The following is a 16,091-nucleotide window of genomic DNA, read 5'->3' on the forward strand; positions in this document are numbered from 1 at the left end:
GATTTCCGCCCCAACCACACCACCTTGTAGAAGGTGGCCGTCCCAGTCTAACTCGGCGAGGACCAACCTACGCCCAGTCTGTCCCCCTCCCTTTGAGACCCCTGAGCTCTGCCAACGGCAGCCAGCCCCTTCCCAACCCCACCCCCTCGTGGCTCCCTCCAGATCACAGCACCAGGCCCTGCAAAGAGAAGAGGAATAAAACCAGGCTCCCCTCTTCCTCCCCGATCCCAGCTCTCCCACGCCATTGGGGTGTCCATACCTGCTCCTGCCTCTGCTAGACGGTCCCAACAAGGGGCCTGTGACCCTTTTTTTCTGCACTTCTTCCGTCTCTATTCATTCATCACGCTTCTGCCTGGGATCCCGGAAAGCCCAGCCCCTTGTGTAAACAGGGGTAGGGCCCTCCTGAGCCTGGGCCCGGGCACTCCCAGCCCCAGGAGCACTCCTCAGGCACCACGCACCCAGGTATGGTAGCCCACCAGACTAGCTTCCCGTGGGGGCAGAGCCTCAGCCTGTTCGCTCGCACCTCCTCCTCCTCCACCACCCACACCTCTTCTTGGTCCCTACCCCGGCGCCAGGGCACTAAGATCCTTTAAGAGGGGCGGGTGTGGCTAACGACCAAACAGGTGTTGAAACACCTGACACCAGCGCTTGGGAAGGAGGCGGGGCTTCGGCCTAGGAGTCCACAAAGGGGCGACGAACACAGCAAAGCACATGCGCCGCGCGCCGCGACCACCAGAGGGCGCTCGCGCAGCAGCAACGCCAGTCGCCATATCGCGGCCCAGGGCTCCGGAGAGCTGGTGGCCGCCAATTCTGCAAATGAAACTGCTCCAGCACCTCCCCTCCCTCCAATAACACACAGAGGGCAGCCAGGGTCCAAAATTTTTTTAATATCAAGGCAGGGTCGGGGGTTAGTTTTTGTAGCCGCGGCTGGCCCGCCGTCCTCTGGCCCGCTCGAACTTCCGGCCCTTGGAGCGCACGTAGGGCCTGTGGGGAGAAGAGCCGGTGAGTATGCCCTGCTACAGCAAGCCAGGGTACCCCAGAGACTCAAAGCAGCGACAGCAGCCCAGGTGACAGCAGAGGGGTCCACCAGATGCCACCTGCTTAAGACCCTGATGCCAGTGCACCAGCTTAACACCCCCAGAAGCACAGCGTTAGCAGCCTCTTGAAAGGAAAGGTGGGAAGAGAGAGGGAGGCTCTGGGTTGGACGTGTGTGAGAAGGGTGTGAGAAGGACCGTGGAGCACGCCAGTCCTAGGCCTGCAGGTGGGGTGCAGGGACAGGCAGGGCAGGACCGGTCATACTCACTTGGTGTGGCTGTGCGGGGTGCCTGGGGCCTTGCCGAAATGCCTGTACACCTCTCGGCCCTTTCGAGGACCTGGGAAAGAAAGGAGCGGGTCAGGCAGGGGCCCAGCATCCACACCACCTCAGGGCGTCACCCTCCGTGGTTGAAGTGTGGTAGGGGAAGATCAGTGACCCTCCAGGAGAGGAAGATAAAGGTGTCACTGGTCATACCGGCCAGACGAGACTGCCTCCCCCAACCCTCAGCTGGGTCCTGCACACAGAAGCCACTGGGCATTACTCACCAGAAAGCAGGACGGTGCCGCAGCCCTTGGGGGAGTCCAGGGCCAGCTGGTCAAAGGTGAGGATCTTGCCCCCAGCCTTGAGGATGCGGCTACGAGCGCGGCTGGTCACCCGCAGTGCGCACACCTGGGCACGGGACAGGGGCGCGGGTGTCAGAACCCCCTGAATAGCCAATAGGAGCTGCTGGGTCTTACAGCCCGATGAGCAACAGCACCAATGACCAGGGGAGCCTGCCCAGTGGACAACACCCACTTATCTCAAGAAAGAAAACCGAGGCAAGGAGATGTTTGGGCCTGGACCCAAAGTGACACTGCAGCAGAGAAATATGCACTTGAACTAGGCCGAGCCACAGACGTCAACAGGACTCTAGACAGTCCTGCCCAGAGACAGCCTCCACCCTTCCTGCCGGGGCAGTCTCTGCCTCAATCCCCCACCTCCTGGACCACCAAGACTGGCGGCACTGCAGCAGAGCAAGGGTGTGGCCACCCCATTCACCTTCAGCTTGGGCACCTCCTGGATGCGCACGTCATCTGTTATCGTGCCTACGACCACAGCTGTCTTGCCTTCCCGGCCAGGAAGCTTCATCTTCCGGATCTTTTGGGGAGAAGAAATGGATGTACTTTGAAGAAGCCCTTCCTGGTGTTAAATCCAAACCCTCTGTACCAGCAGCCCCAGGACCAGGAGAGCTGTGCCCAGGCCACACCTCACACGGGCATAAACACAACGCCAGCTCTAGCCCAGAAGAGCTCCAACTGAGGATACAAGCACACTGCCATACGCCCCAAAACCTCCGATCACTCTCACAAAGCCACTATAGCCACCCCCAACTCACAACGAGGAGGCAAAATACACCCAGAGGCCAAAAGCAGCTGAAAACCCGCAGCTACTCACTTACAGCGGGAGGGTCACTGCTGTGTGCCTCCCCGCCTCCAGCTGATAGACGGCCCCCACAGTGAAGCCTGCCCTTCCCCCGACCAGCTCAGCTGTGCAACCACGCACCAGCACACACCAGCACTCACCATCCGGGAAAGGGACAGAGGCGGCCGGTTGGTTCGGCTCATGAACAACCTCTTCAGCACGACCTGGTTGAAGGTGGAGTTGGTCCGTCTGGCCAGAAACCTGTAAAGCTGGACAAGGGCAAGAAAGAGTGAGCGCCTGGGCAGCCTGCCCTTTCCTCCACACGACAGAGCAGAGAACACAGTGTAGTCTGGCAGCAGTTGCTACAGCTCTCCTCCCGCCCACTGAGTCCCTGGGAGAGCTGGCCCAGGTTCCCTAGAAACAGGGACCCAGAAATCTAGGTGTCACCCCATCCTGACCCAGAGACTGAAACAGTAAACCTCCAGAGACATGAACCTGCCCTGCAGGCTGCTGGTGCCAACAGCCCCTCCCCTGGGGCGGTGCTGACTAAGGGTCCTGGGCCCCAGTCTCACCTTGACCAACAGTCGCAGGTAGATATCCTGGCTCTTGGGCTCCTTGCGACGAACCTTTCGGTCCTTATTGTGGCGGATGTCGACTCCCTGGGAGGGGTGAAAGGAGAGACCGTGCATAGGAAAGATTCTGGTAGCTCATTCCTCAATCATCCCTGAGACAAGAGCTAGGGCCCAGGCTCTGGGAGGCCCCTGGGAAACGCTTAAATGCTCCAGTTCTCAAAGAGCTCTTGTGAAAAAGGGGTGGATGCAAAGCTTTCAGAACATGGCACACAGCACCCTGTGAGACCTTAACAGAATCGTTAACACAAAATCCCCAGTAATTTAAGTCCCCAGAACTTGCTCCCACACGTGGAACATGACCAAAACCCTTTACACCAAAGGCAGGCTCATAATGGCAACAAGATGAATCGTTAGAAACTGATCTCAGCACAACCTAGCAAGCACTAGCTCCTGAATGCAACCAACTTTCCAGGTCGTTTCCCACTTTAGAGCTAAGAAAATGGACGGAAGCCCACTACTCCCCCTTTCTTTTCTTACTACTAACACTCTTCTGAGACTATGTTATTAATTGCAAAAAAGCTCCTTAGATGTCAATAGCTCCCATTTACTCAACACTCAATGTCTGGCAAGATTCTGGGCGAACACTGTATGACTTATTTCTTGCCCACTCAATGAGACAGTCATTACTGTGTTGCAGGATGCAAGGCCACCACAGGGTGACCAGGGAGCTGGGACGTGAAGGCCTTCCTAGCTCCTACAGCGGGCACCGGCCGCCCGACACTCTCCAGAGCTCAACTTCCCAAGGGGAGTGACAGGTCTCAGTAGAGACAGCGAAAGACGTTAAGAGGGGCTTTGCGGCCAACGCCTGGGCCCAAACCCTGGCTCCACCAGCTCCTAATGCCGTCAGTCCGGTCACATCATTCAGCCCTCCTGTATCTCAATTTGTTTAACTTTTTAGTGGGACTATAATACAGCCGAGTGTGAAAGACCGGAGGCTGATTATGACTGACCATCCCCGGTCCTGGTCTTCTAAGAGCTGACGCTCAAAGAGGGGATCGCCTCCTTCGGGCACTCCCTGGAATCCCTGCCCGCCTCGGGTACTCCCCCAGCGCAAGATCGCGACGGATGGCGGTAGATGATCGTGCTCAGAAGACTGCAAAGCGCGCTCACCATGATGGCGCCTCCTGCTCGGCCAGGTCCGGAAAGAGAGAACAGAGCGGAAGTGGGCGGGGAAAGTCTTCAGTGAGTGGCGCCTGCGTGACGCCACAAGCACGCGACTCGGCGCTTACTGTGACAGGGACTTTTCTATGCTGAGTGGGAGGGTTGGCTAGATGGGCGATTCCGGAACTGGGTACAAGAACAACAAAGAGGAGCAACTCCTACGTCACGGCGGAGAGGGCCCGCACGTTGGGGCCTCTCTATCCCTACTCAGCCCATGTTCTCGATGGTTTTCCGGAAGCAAGGCATCTGGGAGCGAGAGAGATGTCGCGCGAGGCTAGAAGGACGCGTCGCGCTCTGACGCTCTAGCCCAGAGCCTCTCTGTGGTTACCGGAGGACCCGACAGGCCAAGAGTTGGAGGTGAGGAGGCGGGGCTGGCGGGGCTAGTCCGGGACCTCGGGAAACCTCTGACCGCGCTGCCCCGGTGTTTCGTTTCCTTATCGGGTTCCCCTCTGCTTCCTTAGCACCACGCTTCCTTAGCGCGGCCGTAGTTCCGATAGTCCTATTTGAGGTCTAACCCGCGATCTTTTGCTGCAGCCCAGTCTATAGCATTCTGTATTTCCGCCTCTTAAGTTCCGCTTCTTCCCGTGCCCCCAGATTGCCCTTCCCTGACCCTCCTCGGCCTCTGCCACTTGGGGGCTGCTTTTCCCAGCCTGAGATATGCAAGTGGCCCAGCGGGTTGGGTGTGAGAGATGTGGCCGGTACTGGAGCACAGAGGAGGCACACTGAGGCCTAGGAGAGTGGAGTGAAGAAGGGATGGGTAAAAAGCTCCTGAAAGAGAGGGGAAGCGAGACTTTAAAAAGATGTAGGCAGAGATTCAAAGGGGAGGGAGAATGGGGACTCAGGAGAGTGGACAGAGACAGAAGAAGGTGTGAGGAGGAGATCTAACAAAGGGGGGAAGATGGAGATCCAGGGAGAAACAGAGACAAAGAAAGATGGTGAGATGGGGCTTTGCTAGCTGTAGTCAGATTCAGATCTTGGGTCTGCTGCTCACTAACTGTGACCTTGGGCAAGTCAGATACCTTCCTGTGCTTATGCAAGAGGAGGTGATAACAGATATGGCACATATGGTGTTTCCCAAGATTATTTTAAGTTAGCAAAAATGCTTAGGATGGAGTTTGGCACACAGTACTTGCTTAATAAAAAGTAGTCTCCCATCACACAGACCAAAAAAAATTAGCTTCCACTGCTGTCATGAGCTCTTGGTAGAATCAGAGGGAGCAGAGACAAAAAAAGAGGATGAGATGGGGCTGTGCCACTTGTAGCCAAATTCAAATACTGGTTCTGCTACTTACTAACAATGTGGCCTTGGGCAGATCAAGTGCCTCACTTTATGTTACCTTATTTGCAAAAAAGGGGATAATAATAGGACTGGCACATAGATTGGATTCCAAGGTTATATAAATTAGTAAAAGTGCTTAGGACAGCGCTTTGCACAGAATAAGTGCTTAATAAAAATTAGCCTTCATTCCTGTCATTACACTTTACTCAATAGGACCAGATGGACTGGCTGGGGCAGTAATTAATCTGACCTCTCTCCTCTTTCCTTTCTCAGCCAGGCCCTGCCCCCTGGATCCCAGAATACAGTCTGGGATTCTGTCATCTATGCTGTATGTTCCTGCTTGCTCACCTATGCTCCACAGAGTCAAAGGCTGGATCGTGAGAACTCCTTATCCATACCACCCTACCATGGCCTCCAAACCAGGACTAGGGTCCCACTGATGTGGTAACACAGCAGAGGACCGATAGATGAATGGACACCTTGAAGCAGTGGAGCAGCGGGACCAGGTAAGGGTCTATCTGAAAGTAAAGATCACTGTACCACAGGACACCATTTCACCCGCTTCCTCCTCGTCGTTGCTCTCTTGTCTATATGTCTTTGAGTCCTAGCCAGTCTCTCTGGTCAGTATGTCTGTCTGACTTTTCTCTGGTGCCCCATTTCCCCGTCTTAGTTTCTGTTGCCCTCCACCCCCCTCAATCATTCTTTAGCCCATTTTCTGGTGCTGTTGTTTTGCTGGGTTAAACACAAGGTATGTTGTTTGGCAGTAATGAACTCCTGATATTTATCTCTTTCTAGCAAGCTCTGTTCCAATAGTCTTCTCCACATGTCTTTCTGCAACATAGTTCCTACGTCTGATATTCTTGCCTTGCTTTCCTTCAGTGAGTCTTTGACGCACTGTTGCTGTCAGCATCTTTTATTCTGTCTCTTGGTCTCAGTTCCTCCAAGCCTCTGGGCTTCCTCCATTCTCCTCCCACACCCCTGAGAGAGAACTGTGTGACCAGGTCACTCACTGAGCAGGTGGTATGTCATGTGATCTCCACTCTAGTTTGCCCCCAAGGTAAATACTTAGTGTTGAACCTTTCCTCCCTCCTCTTCATTCCAAAAGTGTCTGTCCTCATCTCTGAGTCTGTCATTTTCCTAGTTTCCTTGCCACCTTACTCTGAATATTCTCAGTACCACTATCTTTGCTCTTATCTGTGTCTAGTTCTTGGTAACAAAAAAGAGATCACAAGCTGTCTGCAAGTCTCTTATGGCCTCTTGCGCTGCTTCTCTGGTTCTCCTTAGCTAACTCCCTTTATACTGTCTGGGTGTTCGTTACTGTGACCCGCCCTAAAGACCTTCCCCTCTACTCCTTCCAATGAAGTAAGTCAGTGCTGAGACGCGCTCCTTGCCCTCAACAAAGGTGGCGGCAGGGGCGCTGGCGGTGGGGCTGTGAGGCCGGCTCTGCTGCGCGTCTGCCCTCACCCGCCATGGCGGCGCGCTGGATTCTCGCGATGCCCCGCCCCGTTCGCCCGCAGTCGGCCCCTGCGCCAAACTCGCGAGCTGGCGGGCCCCGCCCTCCCGCGCCCTCATTGGTGCGACTGTGGCCGGCGATCGGCCATTGGCTGAGGACTTGCACACCCTCCCCCCACCCCTAGGTCTGATGGGGGTGGTTGGTGCCGTCTTGAGGGGCCGCCTGGAGGAGGAGCTGGCGTGTGAGGAGGGTTGGGGGGGTGGGAGTCGCGGCAGAGCCGAGCCTGAGGGGCGGAGGACCCAGGGGAGTGGAGTCGCAGGCCAGGGTCTGGGGTACCAGGGGTGGGGAGTGGTGATGGAGAGGCAGACCGGGATTGAGGGGTACAGGAATGGAAACCTTGGCCCTATGACTGGGCTTTGAAATTGGGGTGGGGATATAGGTTCGGGAAGTGATCCAGAGAGAGATTCAGCCCTCTGGGTTGGGGACCGATGGATGGAGACCCAGACCCACATCTGGTATCTGAGGGGTGGAGAGGATGGACACCCGGCAAGAGACTGGGGTTAGGGACAGAGTCAGACCCAGGACGGAGAGAGGTCCAGGGCTCCGTGCCCAAACGTGACCAGCAGCAAGGGAATCAGTGCAAGTTCGGGGTGGGGCCTGAGGGAGCTGCCCAGGGCTGGAGCTGAGGTGGCTCCCGGTGAGCCCACAAATGATGTCTATGGAGCAGGTATGGGTGGGGCAAGGTGAGGGGCAGAACTCACAAGGGCTGGGTGGGCGGGGCGGTGGGGTACAAAGGTACAGAAAGGAGGCAGAGGCTGGCCAGAGGGCAGGGGGAAGGCTTCTGGGAAGGGGACCTCGGCCCCAGCTCCCACCCGCTCCTTGGAGAGCAGGAGGCCAGACGTCCAGGTCAGTGTTTGGGTCCATCTCTTGTCCCCTGGCCCTTGCAGGCACCTGTATGTGGCTTCCTGGCTCCTTGCCCCCCCCCCCATGTCACACCCCTTTCTCCATCTCTGCAGCTCTCTGCCTCCCTGTCTCCGGTCTCCCTGCTGTGTCTTCCTGACCCTCAAAGAACCTGACACCCTGACCTGTTTCTGGCCTCTCTTCATCGTAGGGTTAATCTCCTTGAAACTGTCTGTTCTCGCTAAATGTCTTCTTTTGTGTGTCTTTCTCTCCAGTTCTCTCCATCTGGAGAAGACTCCTGCTCTGTGTGTGTGTGTGTCTGTTTTCTTTTGTTGCGTGTCTGTTTTGCACGTCTCCACCATCCCAGTCCCTCTCCTTTGCCTTGTTTTCCCCTGAAGTCTTTCCCATCGTCCAGCACACAGTATATTTTACTTCTTTATTTTGCAACTTCACACTGGCAGGGAAATGTGTCTGGTTTGCTCCCTGCTTTGTTCGCTGGCCCTGCACCATGGCCAGCACAGAGAGGGCCCTGAGTAACATTCGGGGAGGAGCTGAGTGAGCGTGCCTGGGTGCGGACCCTCTAGAATGCCTGCCTTCCTGTCCCACTGACCTCGGCTCTGCCTCCCAGGCTCACCCCACACTTGTCTGAGCCTGTCTGTCTCTGGTGTTCCCATCTCACTTGTCACTGCCCTCATTGTCTCCTCCTGTCCACGGGCCCTGTCCCTGCCTCCCTCCACCTGACACTGGGGTCCTAGACTCTGACTCCTGCCCCTCCTCCCTCCCCACAGAGGCCGGACCAGGAGGTGACCTGGAGCTGGGGCCACTGGCCTAGGAGCGCCCTGGATAGGGCCGAGGCCATGGCCCCACCGCTGCCGCTGCCGCTGCCGCTGGCCGCCAGCACCCCACTCCTGCATGGCGAGTTTGGCTCATACCCAGCCCGAGGCTCACGCTTCGCCCTCACTCTCACACCACAGGCCCTGCACATACAGCGGCTGCGCCCAAAGCCTGAGGCCCGGCCCCGGGGCGGCCTGGTCCCGTTGGCTGAGGTCTCAGGCTGCTGCACCCTGCGGAGCCGCAGCCCCTCAGACTCAGCCGCCTACCTCTGCATCTACACCTACCCGCGGGGCCGGCGTGGGGCCCGGCGCAGAGCCACACGCACCTTCCAGGCTGACGGGGCGGCCACCTACGAGGAGAACCGCGCTGAGGCCCAGCACTGGGCCACTGTCCTCACATGTCTGCTCCGTGGACTGCCACTTCCTGGGGACGGGGGTGAGGCGCTGGGCATCTGCTCTGTGCTAGGGCCACCTTCGTGTCTCTGGATCTCCCTCTGTGGGCACTGTTGTCTCTGCTGCTCTGTGCGTCTGTTCATGTGATTTGTCTGTCTGTGTCCGTCTTGGAAGAATGTGGCATAGACGGGGCACAATCGCAGGCAGAGAAAAGCGCTTTGCTGCTCTCTTCCCCTCTTCTGTGGGTCTTCACCACAGATGACTGACTCAGAGGCTCGCTCTGGATGAGAGCAACAGACTGAAACATGAGTGGTCACCGCCCAGGGTGCCCAGCGTGCACATAGGTCAGGGCTTCCAGGTGCCCAGAGGTGGCAGCTAATCCAGCCTGTGGGAGGGTGGGGGAAGGGGTTAAGTCAGAGAGGGCCTTTTCAGGCCCCCACCCAGGGGCCCCATCTGGTGAGGCTTCCTTGGTCCTCTGGGGTCCTGCTGGCCGCTTGGGTGAGTGCCTCACACAGTGGAGTAACCTGATCTGGGTTCCAGGTGTATGGGGAGAGCATGGGTGAGCACCGTGGAAACCACACTTCACCTTCCTCCCACACCTGGATCCAAAGGGCACTGGAATTAGCTCCCCAAGCCCTATCTTTGCCTTCGCACCTGGGATGGGCGGGGACAGGGCTGCCCACCTGGGCTTGGGAGAACAAACACAACGCCCACGAAGCTCCAGGTGCCAGCCCTCCCCAATATTCCACTGAGGGCTGCTGGCAGTAACTATTCCTGAGGCAAGGTGCCTGGGTGTCTGCCCTCTCTCTGTAGACACCTTCTCCTTTCTTGCAGAAATTAGCCCTGGGCTCCTGCCCAAGCCACCCCGATTGCTCCTACTGGTCAATCCCTTTGGCGGGCGAGGCTTGGCCTGGCAGTGGTGTAAAAACCATGTGCTGCCCATGATCGCCGAGGCTGGGCTGTCCTTCAACCTCATCCGGACAGGTGAGGATGGTGTTGGGCCAGAGCCGGGCCTGGGGGGCTGGACTCCTGCACTGAGGGAAAAGCAGCTGATGTCAACCAGCCTGCCCCCTCTCCCGATTCCTCATTAGAACGGCCAAACCACGCCCGGGAGCTGGTGCAGGGGCTGAGCCTGAGCGAGTGGGATGGCATCGTCACCGTCTCTGGAGATGGGCTGTTATACGAGGTAGGGTAGGAGCCCCCCCTCCCCCCGAGCTCAGAGCCCTGGGGGACTCGAGGCTGGGTGCAGACATTTGGTCTTCCGCACTGCAGGTGCTGAATGGACTCCTAGATCGCCCTGATTGGGAGAAGGCTGTGAAGACGCCCGTGGGCATCCTCCCCTGCGGCTCAGGCAACGCACTGGCTGGAGCCGTGAACCAGCATGGGGGGTAGGTTGGCGCTCCTGCGTTGGGGGCGCCTTCGGATGCACTGGGGAGGGGTGAGCTTTCCTGGGATGAGAGGGACCCGGCACAGCTCCCTCTGCATCTTCCCCTCAGCCAGTCCACTGCCAGCCAAGCTCCCCGCTGCCTGGACATCCTGTCCCACTGCCCCCCAGTTTCCCTAGTGCCTAGAACTGTGACTGGCAAACTGGAGGCACTCCCTGAATACCTGTGCAGGAAAGAAGTGTCCAGTAATGAGTCCATCTGAGGGCAGCCAGAATGCTGTGGGGCTAGCAGTGTGGCCTGCCTGATTTCTGAACAGCCTGCTCCCCACCCAACCCCCCCACCCCCGGCGCAGTCTGTCTCACCCAACTCCATTTGCTCTTTCCCACCATCCATTCATCTCTGCCTCTGAAGCTTTGAGCAGGCCCTGGGCCTCGACCTGCTGCTCAACTGTTCACTGCTGCTCTGCCGGGGCAACCACCACCCACTGGACCTACTCTCTGTGACACTGGCCTCAGGCTCCCGCTGTTTCTCCTTCCTGTCTGTGGCCTGGGGCTTCGTGTCAGACGTGGACATCCAAAGCGAGCGCTTCAGGGCCCTGGGCAGTGCCCGCTTCACACTGGGCACGGTGCTGGGCCTGGCCACACTACACACCTACCGAGGACGCCTCTCCTACCTCCCTGCCACGGTGGAGTCAGCCTCCCCCACCGCTGCCCATAGCCTGCCCCGTGCCAAGTCAGAGCTGACCCTGGCCCCCGCCCCTGCCCCACCAGTGGCCCATTCCCCCTTGCATCGCTCAGTGTCTGACCTGCCCCTGCCCCTGCCCCAGCCTCCCCTGACCTCCCCTGGGTCACCTGAGCCCTTGCCCATCCTGTCACTCAATGGTGGCCCAGAGCTGGTGGGTGACTGGGGTGGAGCTGGGGATGCCCCGCTGTCCCCTGATCCACTGCTGCTCTCCCCCCCTGGGTCCCCCAAGGCAGCTCTACTCTCGCCCATTACCGAGGGGACCCCAGAAATGCCACCATCCTCTGGGCCCCCACCTCCTACCCCTGATGCCCCTATAGCTGACTCCACCTGTGGTTTAGCAGACCACCTGCTTCCTCCTCTAGGTACCCCACTACCCCCAGGCTGGGTGACACTGGAGGGGGACTTCGTGCTCATACTGGCTATCTCGCCCAGCCACCTGGGGGCCGACCTGGTGGCAGCTCCCCATGCGCGCTTTGATGATGGCCTGGTGCACCTGTGCTGGGTGCGCAGCGGCATCTCGCGGGCAGCGCTGCTGCGCCTTTTCCTAGCTATGGAGCGCGGCAACCACTTCAGCCAGGGCTGCCCGCAGCTGGGCTATGCCTCCGTCCGAGCCTTCCGCCTCGAGCCACTGACGCCTCGCGGAGTGCTCACGGTGGACGGGGAGCAGGTGGAGTATGGGCCGCTGCAAGCGCAGCTGCATCCAGGTCTTGGTACGCTCATCACTGGGCCTCCGGGCAGCCCGGCGCGGGAGCCCTGAACCTATCAAGAATCGGAGCCCCCAATGCCCGGCCTACATTCCAGAGGGTGCTGGCTGAGTTAGGGCTGGGGCCTCACACGTGTGCAGGGGCCTTGGCCAGGTCCCCGGACTGTGCCCACCCTCAGGGTACCAGAGGCGATGCTGGAGGACGGCTCCAGTGCCAGGGGCGGGAGTCCTCAGTCATAGATTGGCCCTTGCCGAAGGCAGTGCCGGAGCACTGAGCTCAGGGCTCAGTCCAAGCGCTGGCCTCGGACTAGTAGAAGCCCAGGTCTGCTGAAGGCGGGGCCTGTCTTGCGCGTCGTCCAATGACGAGACCTGGAATGTAGGGTTGGGGAGGCCTTCAGTAATTGGCCAGGCCGGGCCCGGGTCTCGCCCTACCCACTCCGGTGCCTCCGCTTACTGGCCAATCAGCCCAGGAGGGGCGGGTCCCCCAGGCTGACATTCTGATATTGCACTAATGTTCCTCCCCCACGGGTGGGGGCCAGGAAGTCCTCTCCTCGTATCTCTGTGCGTCCCCGACCCGTCTTTCAAAGCAATTGAAAAGGTCTATGCAATAAAGGCAGTCGCTTCATTCCTCTGACCCTCGCCTTCAATCTGGCAGCCCACGGAGAGGGTCGGGCGCTGGTCACTTACAGCGGTCCCTGCCTTTTCTGGCCCCATGCCCAAACCTGCCCAGGGACTAAGGCCAGTGTGACCTGCTGGCCTTGAACCTGGGCCAGGAAGCTGCCTCTTCCCCCACAACAGCTGGCTCTGGGGTTCTCAAGATTTATTCAGGATCTCGTTAACGGAGGCTGTGGAAGGATGGGGTCCCCGACGTGGCGGGGGGGCACACCTAGAGGACCCTCCCCACCCCCGTGAGGGAGGGGGGAGGCTCACTTTTTCTTAAAAATATAAATGTATTTATCTGTATCATCACGTCCCTGGGGCACCCAGCTGGCCGGGCCTGTGGGCCACAGGGCGGGGAGGAAGGAGGGCCCAGAGTCTTAGGGAGCTGGAGAAGGGCTCCATCGGGTGGGAGTGCGGGGGGGCCCCCCCTCACAGGGCTCCGTGCTGAGCCTGGTAGCGAGACAAGACAGCACGGTAGTGGGACAGTTCCTGGCGCACAGCCACCACCTCCTGCCGCAGCAGGGCGTTCTCCTTCTCCAGGAAGGCCGCCCGAACCGATATCTGGTTTTCCTTGAGTCGCCGGGCATCTCGGGACCGCTTGGCTGCCTCGTTATTCTTGTACCGCCGGCTCCAATACTTCTCGTCCTGGGGGGGGAGGTTGGAAGGCACTGAGATCCAGAAGGGCTGGAGGAGCTGGTTTGCTTATGATTTCAAGGACCACCTAAGAGATCTCCTGGAATTCTTTTTGCCCAGCAGTGGGATCTGTGAGGGTACTGGGCCTTCCCTTAGGTGGATATTCAAGAATCTGCCCTTCCAGGGCTGACTGAAGTAGGCCCCTAGCAACAGCTAAGGCAGGAGAGCTCCCCAAGCAACTGGGTTTCAAGTCTCCCTCTGCGAAGCAGACCCCAGCAGCCCTTCTCACTTGACTGCAGTTAGCTGCTGGTAGTTAAGGATGCTTACTCCCTAGCAACAGGGCCTGGAGGAGCTCAGGGATTCTAGTGAAAAGCACAGCCCTACTTATCACTTACCCTGATCCTGGTTGCTAAGGAAAGTCGACTCCCTAGTGATGGGGTTTGGTGTCCCATAAAACCCTCCCAAAGCTGGGTCCTAGTGACCTGGTTGCCAAGACAACTCATCACTCCGTGGCAAACAAATGTGAGGTCTAAATAGTCCCAGACTGCAGCCAATCTCTGACCCACTGGCCTTGAATAAAGGCCAGGGAGTTACCTCCTTCCCCAGCGGAGAGCTGTTCCTTAGCAAAGGAGACTAGCCTGAGACCTCCCCACATGATTATGCTCAGGGCTCCCCAGCCCTACAATCTGATTGCTGTGGACAACGCTTATTAACAAGAACCCTCAGTGCTCTTAAAATGGCCAAATCAGAGATCAAAGGACCAGCCCCAGTCTGCAGGGCTGTTCCTAAGAAGCAGGATGATGCCCCGTTGCTAAGAAATGCTATCCTTAGCAACTGGGCCCAAGAGATCCTGATGTGTGTTCCAGTGAGGCTTTTGGGTCCAACTGATAGATGTGTCAAGCCCTTTCCACAGGACCCAGCAAGACTGGCTGAGCCTGTGATATCTCCATAAATCTCAAGCCCCAACCTCCTCCGGCCTTGACCATGGCCAAGGAGGACAGATCCTTGGCTGTAGGCCAGGAGAACCTAAGAGCCAATCCCAGTGAACACCCCGGATCTGACTGTGAGGAAAGGGTGTGCCCTGGCTGCCAGGAGTATGTCAGCCAAGCCGGCGTACTCTATCCTGCAGCGCTCACCTTCTGCTCCTCTGGCACTTGGATCTTCCTTGCTTTCTTCATGATGGGCTGGGGCTTAAGTTCCTCCTCTGAGAAGCGGTGTCTCCTAGGGTCAAAGGTCTCGTGGCCTGGAATGCTTGACAGGGCTAAGTCAGCCGGGTCGGGTTCAAAGGTCACCAGCACCTCCACCGTATCTGGGTCCACAGGGCTTGGTGTGTCCCGAGAGGTCAGGCCTTGGGGAAATAGAATGTGTCAATTGAGTCTGTTTATGTTGGTGAGAGGGGGAGTCCCAGAGGCTACTCCCTGCTACAAGCATCCTATCTACCACCTAGAAGGCAATTCTGTAGTCTAACATAAAGCCTGCCAGGAATCAATCTCCCTTCTAGAAATATGAAGGGTCCTTACAACCACAAAGATGCTTAGAAAACATGAAACCAACTCTACTTTCACAAATAGGGAAACTGAGGCCCAATCATACTTGACTTGCCCTGAGAACACAGTTAGAGTTACTGCTTGTAAAACCTCAGACCTTCAAATGCAGTGTTAAGCTTCTTTCCCAGTAGAGCCTGAATCCTGCTAACCAAATCCTGGGCCAAAGTCTAGACCCCAGGCTTTCAGGGGAAAAGAATCTCGTACACTGAAAAACCTTCAAGATAGACCCTTAAGACCTACTAGTTTTGAAAACTTAGGAGAGAGAAGTGAGAGTGATGGTTTCAGATTAGTTTAGTAAGAGTAGCGGCTTGTGCCTTTAAGAGCGAGCAAGCCGGGGCCAGCTGAGGACACAGGTTCAGGGCCGAGTCACGTGCCCGCGCCTGCTTTTTTTTTTTTTTCCAGCCCCCACCCCCAGAGCCCGCACGTTCCCCCAGGCCACACCCCCTCCCTCGTGACCGCGCGTGCGCAGAGTGCCAAGCACAGAGGAGGGCGGCGAGGACTCACGTGGCGCGGGAATGTGCGGCTGGGGAGTGGAGGGCCCTGGTTCTTTCTGCCCCAAGGTCCGACCCCCGGGAATTCAAGTGCAGGAATCCCGGACTTGCATTGAGCCCCTGGAGGCCCCAAAATGCTCGAGGGAGCACATTTTTGCTCTGGCTCCATCGGATCCTTGAGATCAAACCTTGTAACTTCCATGGGTCCAGGTTCCCCTGCTCCCCCACCCTCCCTGAGGAATACATTAGTTTCTCAGCTCCACGCCACTAAGATACCTGCGATTCTGGGATCTTGAGCCCTACCCCACACACACACACCTTTCCCAGGGGTAGAGTAAGATGGGCCCTAGCTCCAATTAAAGACTCTGAACAAAGAGGTAGGACCTTCTCCCCTCTGGAGGATTCCAGAACCCCAGTCCCCACCGAGGACCCAGCAACCAGGACTGCCAGTCCTTTCTGCTCAGGGAAAGCCCAAGTTGCCAGTGCTCGCCTTGGCCTAGGAGTTCCAATACTGTCCAGTTCCACAGATTCCAGGCTGGTACTGTGGGGCCCAGTCCACTCCCCAGTAAATATCTAGGATACTATGGGCTCCTAGTCCCGCGTCTGCACCCTCTGCCCCCAGGTCCCACAGAGAAAGTCCACGCTACCTCCCCATTGGGCAGGCTTGCTGGAATGTGGGGTCCCAAGCCCCTCCTCTCCTATGGATCCAGAAGACCCAGTTCTTGATCCATTAGGGGGACCCCGAATTCGGGCGCCCAGCCCCGTCCCACCGTCCCGGCCCCAGTGTCGCACGGCCACGCCCTCTGGCGGCTAGGCCCCGCCCCGCCAGGGTCCTGCCCC

The 16,091-nt window shown here is 58.0% G+C and overlaps 3 protein-coding genes across 9 annotated transcripts in view; 1 reads left to right on the top strand and 2 right to left on the bottom strand.

Moving 5' to 3' along the window:
• Window positions 1-867: 867 nt before the first annotated feature.
• RPL18 (ribosomal protein L18) lies at window positions 868-4,231 on the bottom strand. The gene is made up of 7 exons (XM_004694254.2): window positions 4,180-4,231; window positions 3,010-3,096; window positions 2,599-2,706; window positions 2,075-2,173; window positions 1,582-1,705; window positions 1,304-1,373; window positions 868-984 (listed from the first exon to the last, which is right to left on the bottom strand). The coding sequence occupies exons 1-7, from the start codon at window positions 4,180-4,182 to the stop codon at window positions 909-911; spliced, it is 567 nt and encodes a 188-aa protein (XP_004694311.1). The 5' UTR covers window positions 4,183-4,231; the 3' UTR covers window positions 868-908.
• Window positions 4,232-4,330: 99 nt separating this feature from the next.
• On the top strand, window positions 4,331-12,554 carry SPHK2 (sphingosine kinase 2). 7 transcript variants are annotated; one of them, XM_004694255.2, is made up of 7 exons: window positions 4,331-4,587; window positions 5,783-6,015; window positions 8,651-9,131; window positions 9,923-10,072; window positions 10,180-10,274; window positions 10,361-10,476; window positions 10,885-12,554. In XM_004694255.2, exons 2-7 carry the CDS (start codon window positions 5,977-5,979, stop codon window positions 11,972-11,974), a joined length of 1,971 nt encoding a protein of 656 aa, XP_004694312.1. In that variant the 5' UTR covers window positions 4,331-4,587; window positions 5,783-5,976; the 3' UTR covers window positions 11,975-12,554. The 7 variants fall into 7 exon arrangements, with proteins under 7 accessions (XP_004694312.1, XP_012589196.1, XP_012589192.1 ...); XM_012733738.1 differs by lacking the exon at window positions 4,331-4,587 and adding an exon at window positions 4,636-4,987; XM_012733742.1 differs by lacking the exon at window positions 8,651-9,131 and having other exon boundaries at window positions 10,885-12,545.
• Window positions 12,555-12,625: 71 nt separating this feature from the next.
• The window catches only part of DBP (D site of albumin promoter (albumin D-box) binding protein), a 5,646-nt gene continuing 2,180 nt past the window's right edge, over window positions 12,626-16,091 (bottom strand). Inside the window, exons 2-3 of the mRNA XM_012733744.1 lie at window positions 14,350-14,561; window positions 12,626-13,225 (exon numbers count right to left, since the gene is read on the bottom strand). Coding sequence (XP_012589198.1) covers window positions 13,010-13,225; window positions 14,350-14,561 — 428 coding nt within the window. The 3' untranslated portion in view covers window positions 12,626-13,009. The remainder of the gene's footprint in view (window positions 13,226-14,349; window positions 14,562-16,091) is intronic.

This window comes from Condylura cristata, unplaced genomic scaffold, assembly GCF_000260355.1.
Source record: "Condylura cristata isolate star-nosed mole 26May11 unplaced genomic scaffold, ConCri1.0 scaffold00041, whole genome shotgun sequence".
NCBI lineage: Eukaryota > Metazoa > Chordata > Mammalia > Eulipotyphla > Talpidae > Condylura > Condylura cristata.

Excerpts from the sequence above, each read along its gene's own strand:
- RPL18 (XM_004694254.2), bottom strand. Across the intron at positions 2,707-3,009 it reads ACCTGCGACTGTTGGTCAAG|CTTTACAGGTTTCTGGCCAG; the intron begins GTGAGACTGGGG and ends GCCCTTGTCCAG. Across the intron at positions 1,706-2,074 it reads AGGAGGTGCCCAAGCTGAAG|GTGTGCGCACTGCGGGTGAC; the intron begins GTGAATGGGGTG and ends TCCCGTGCCCAG.
- SPHK2 (XM_004694255.2), top strand. The coding sequence starts at position 5,977 with ATGAATGGACACCTTGAAGCAGTGGAGCAGCGGGACCAG. Across the intron at positions 6,016-8,650 it reads CAGTGGAGCAGCGGGACCAG|AGGCCGGACCAGGAGGTGAC; the intron begins GTAAGGGTCTAT and ends CCCTCCCCACAG. Across the intron at positions 10,477-10,884 it reads GCCGTGAACCAGCATGGGGG|CTTTGAGCAGGCCCTGGGCC; the intron begins GTAGGTTGGCGC and ends CTGCCTCTGAAG.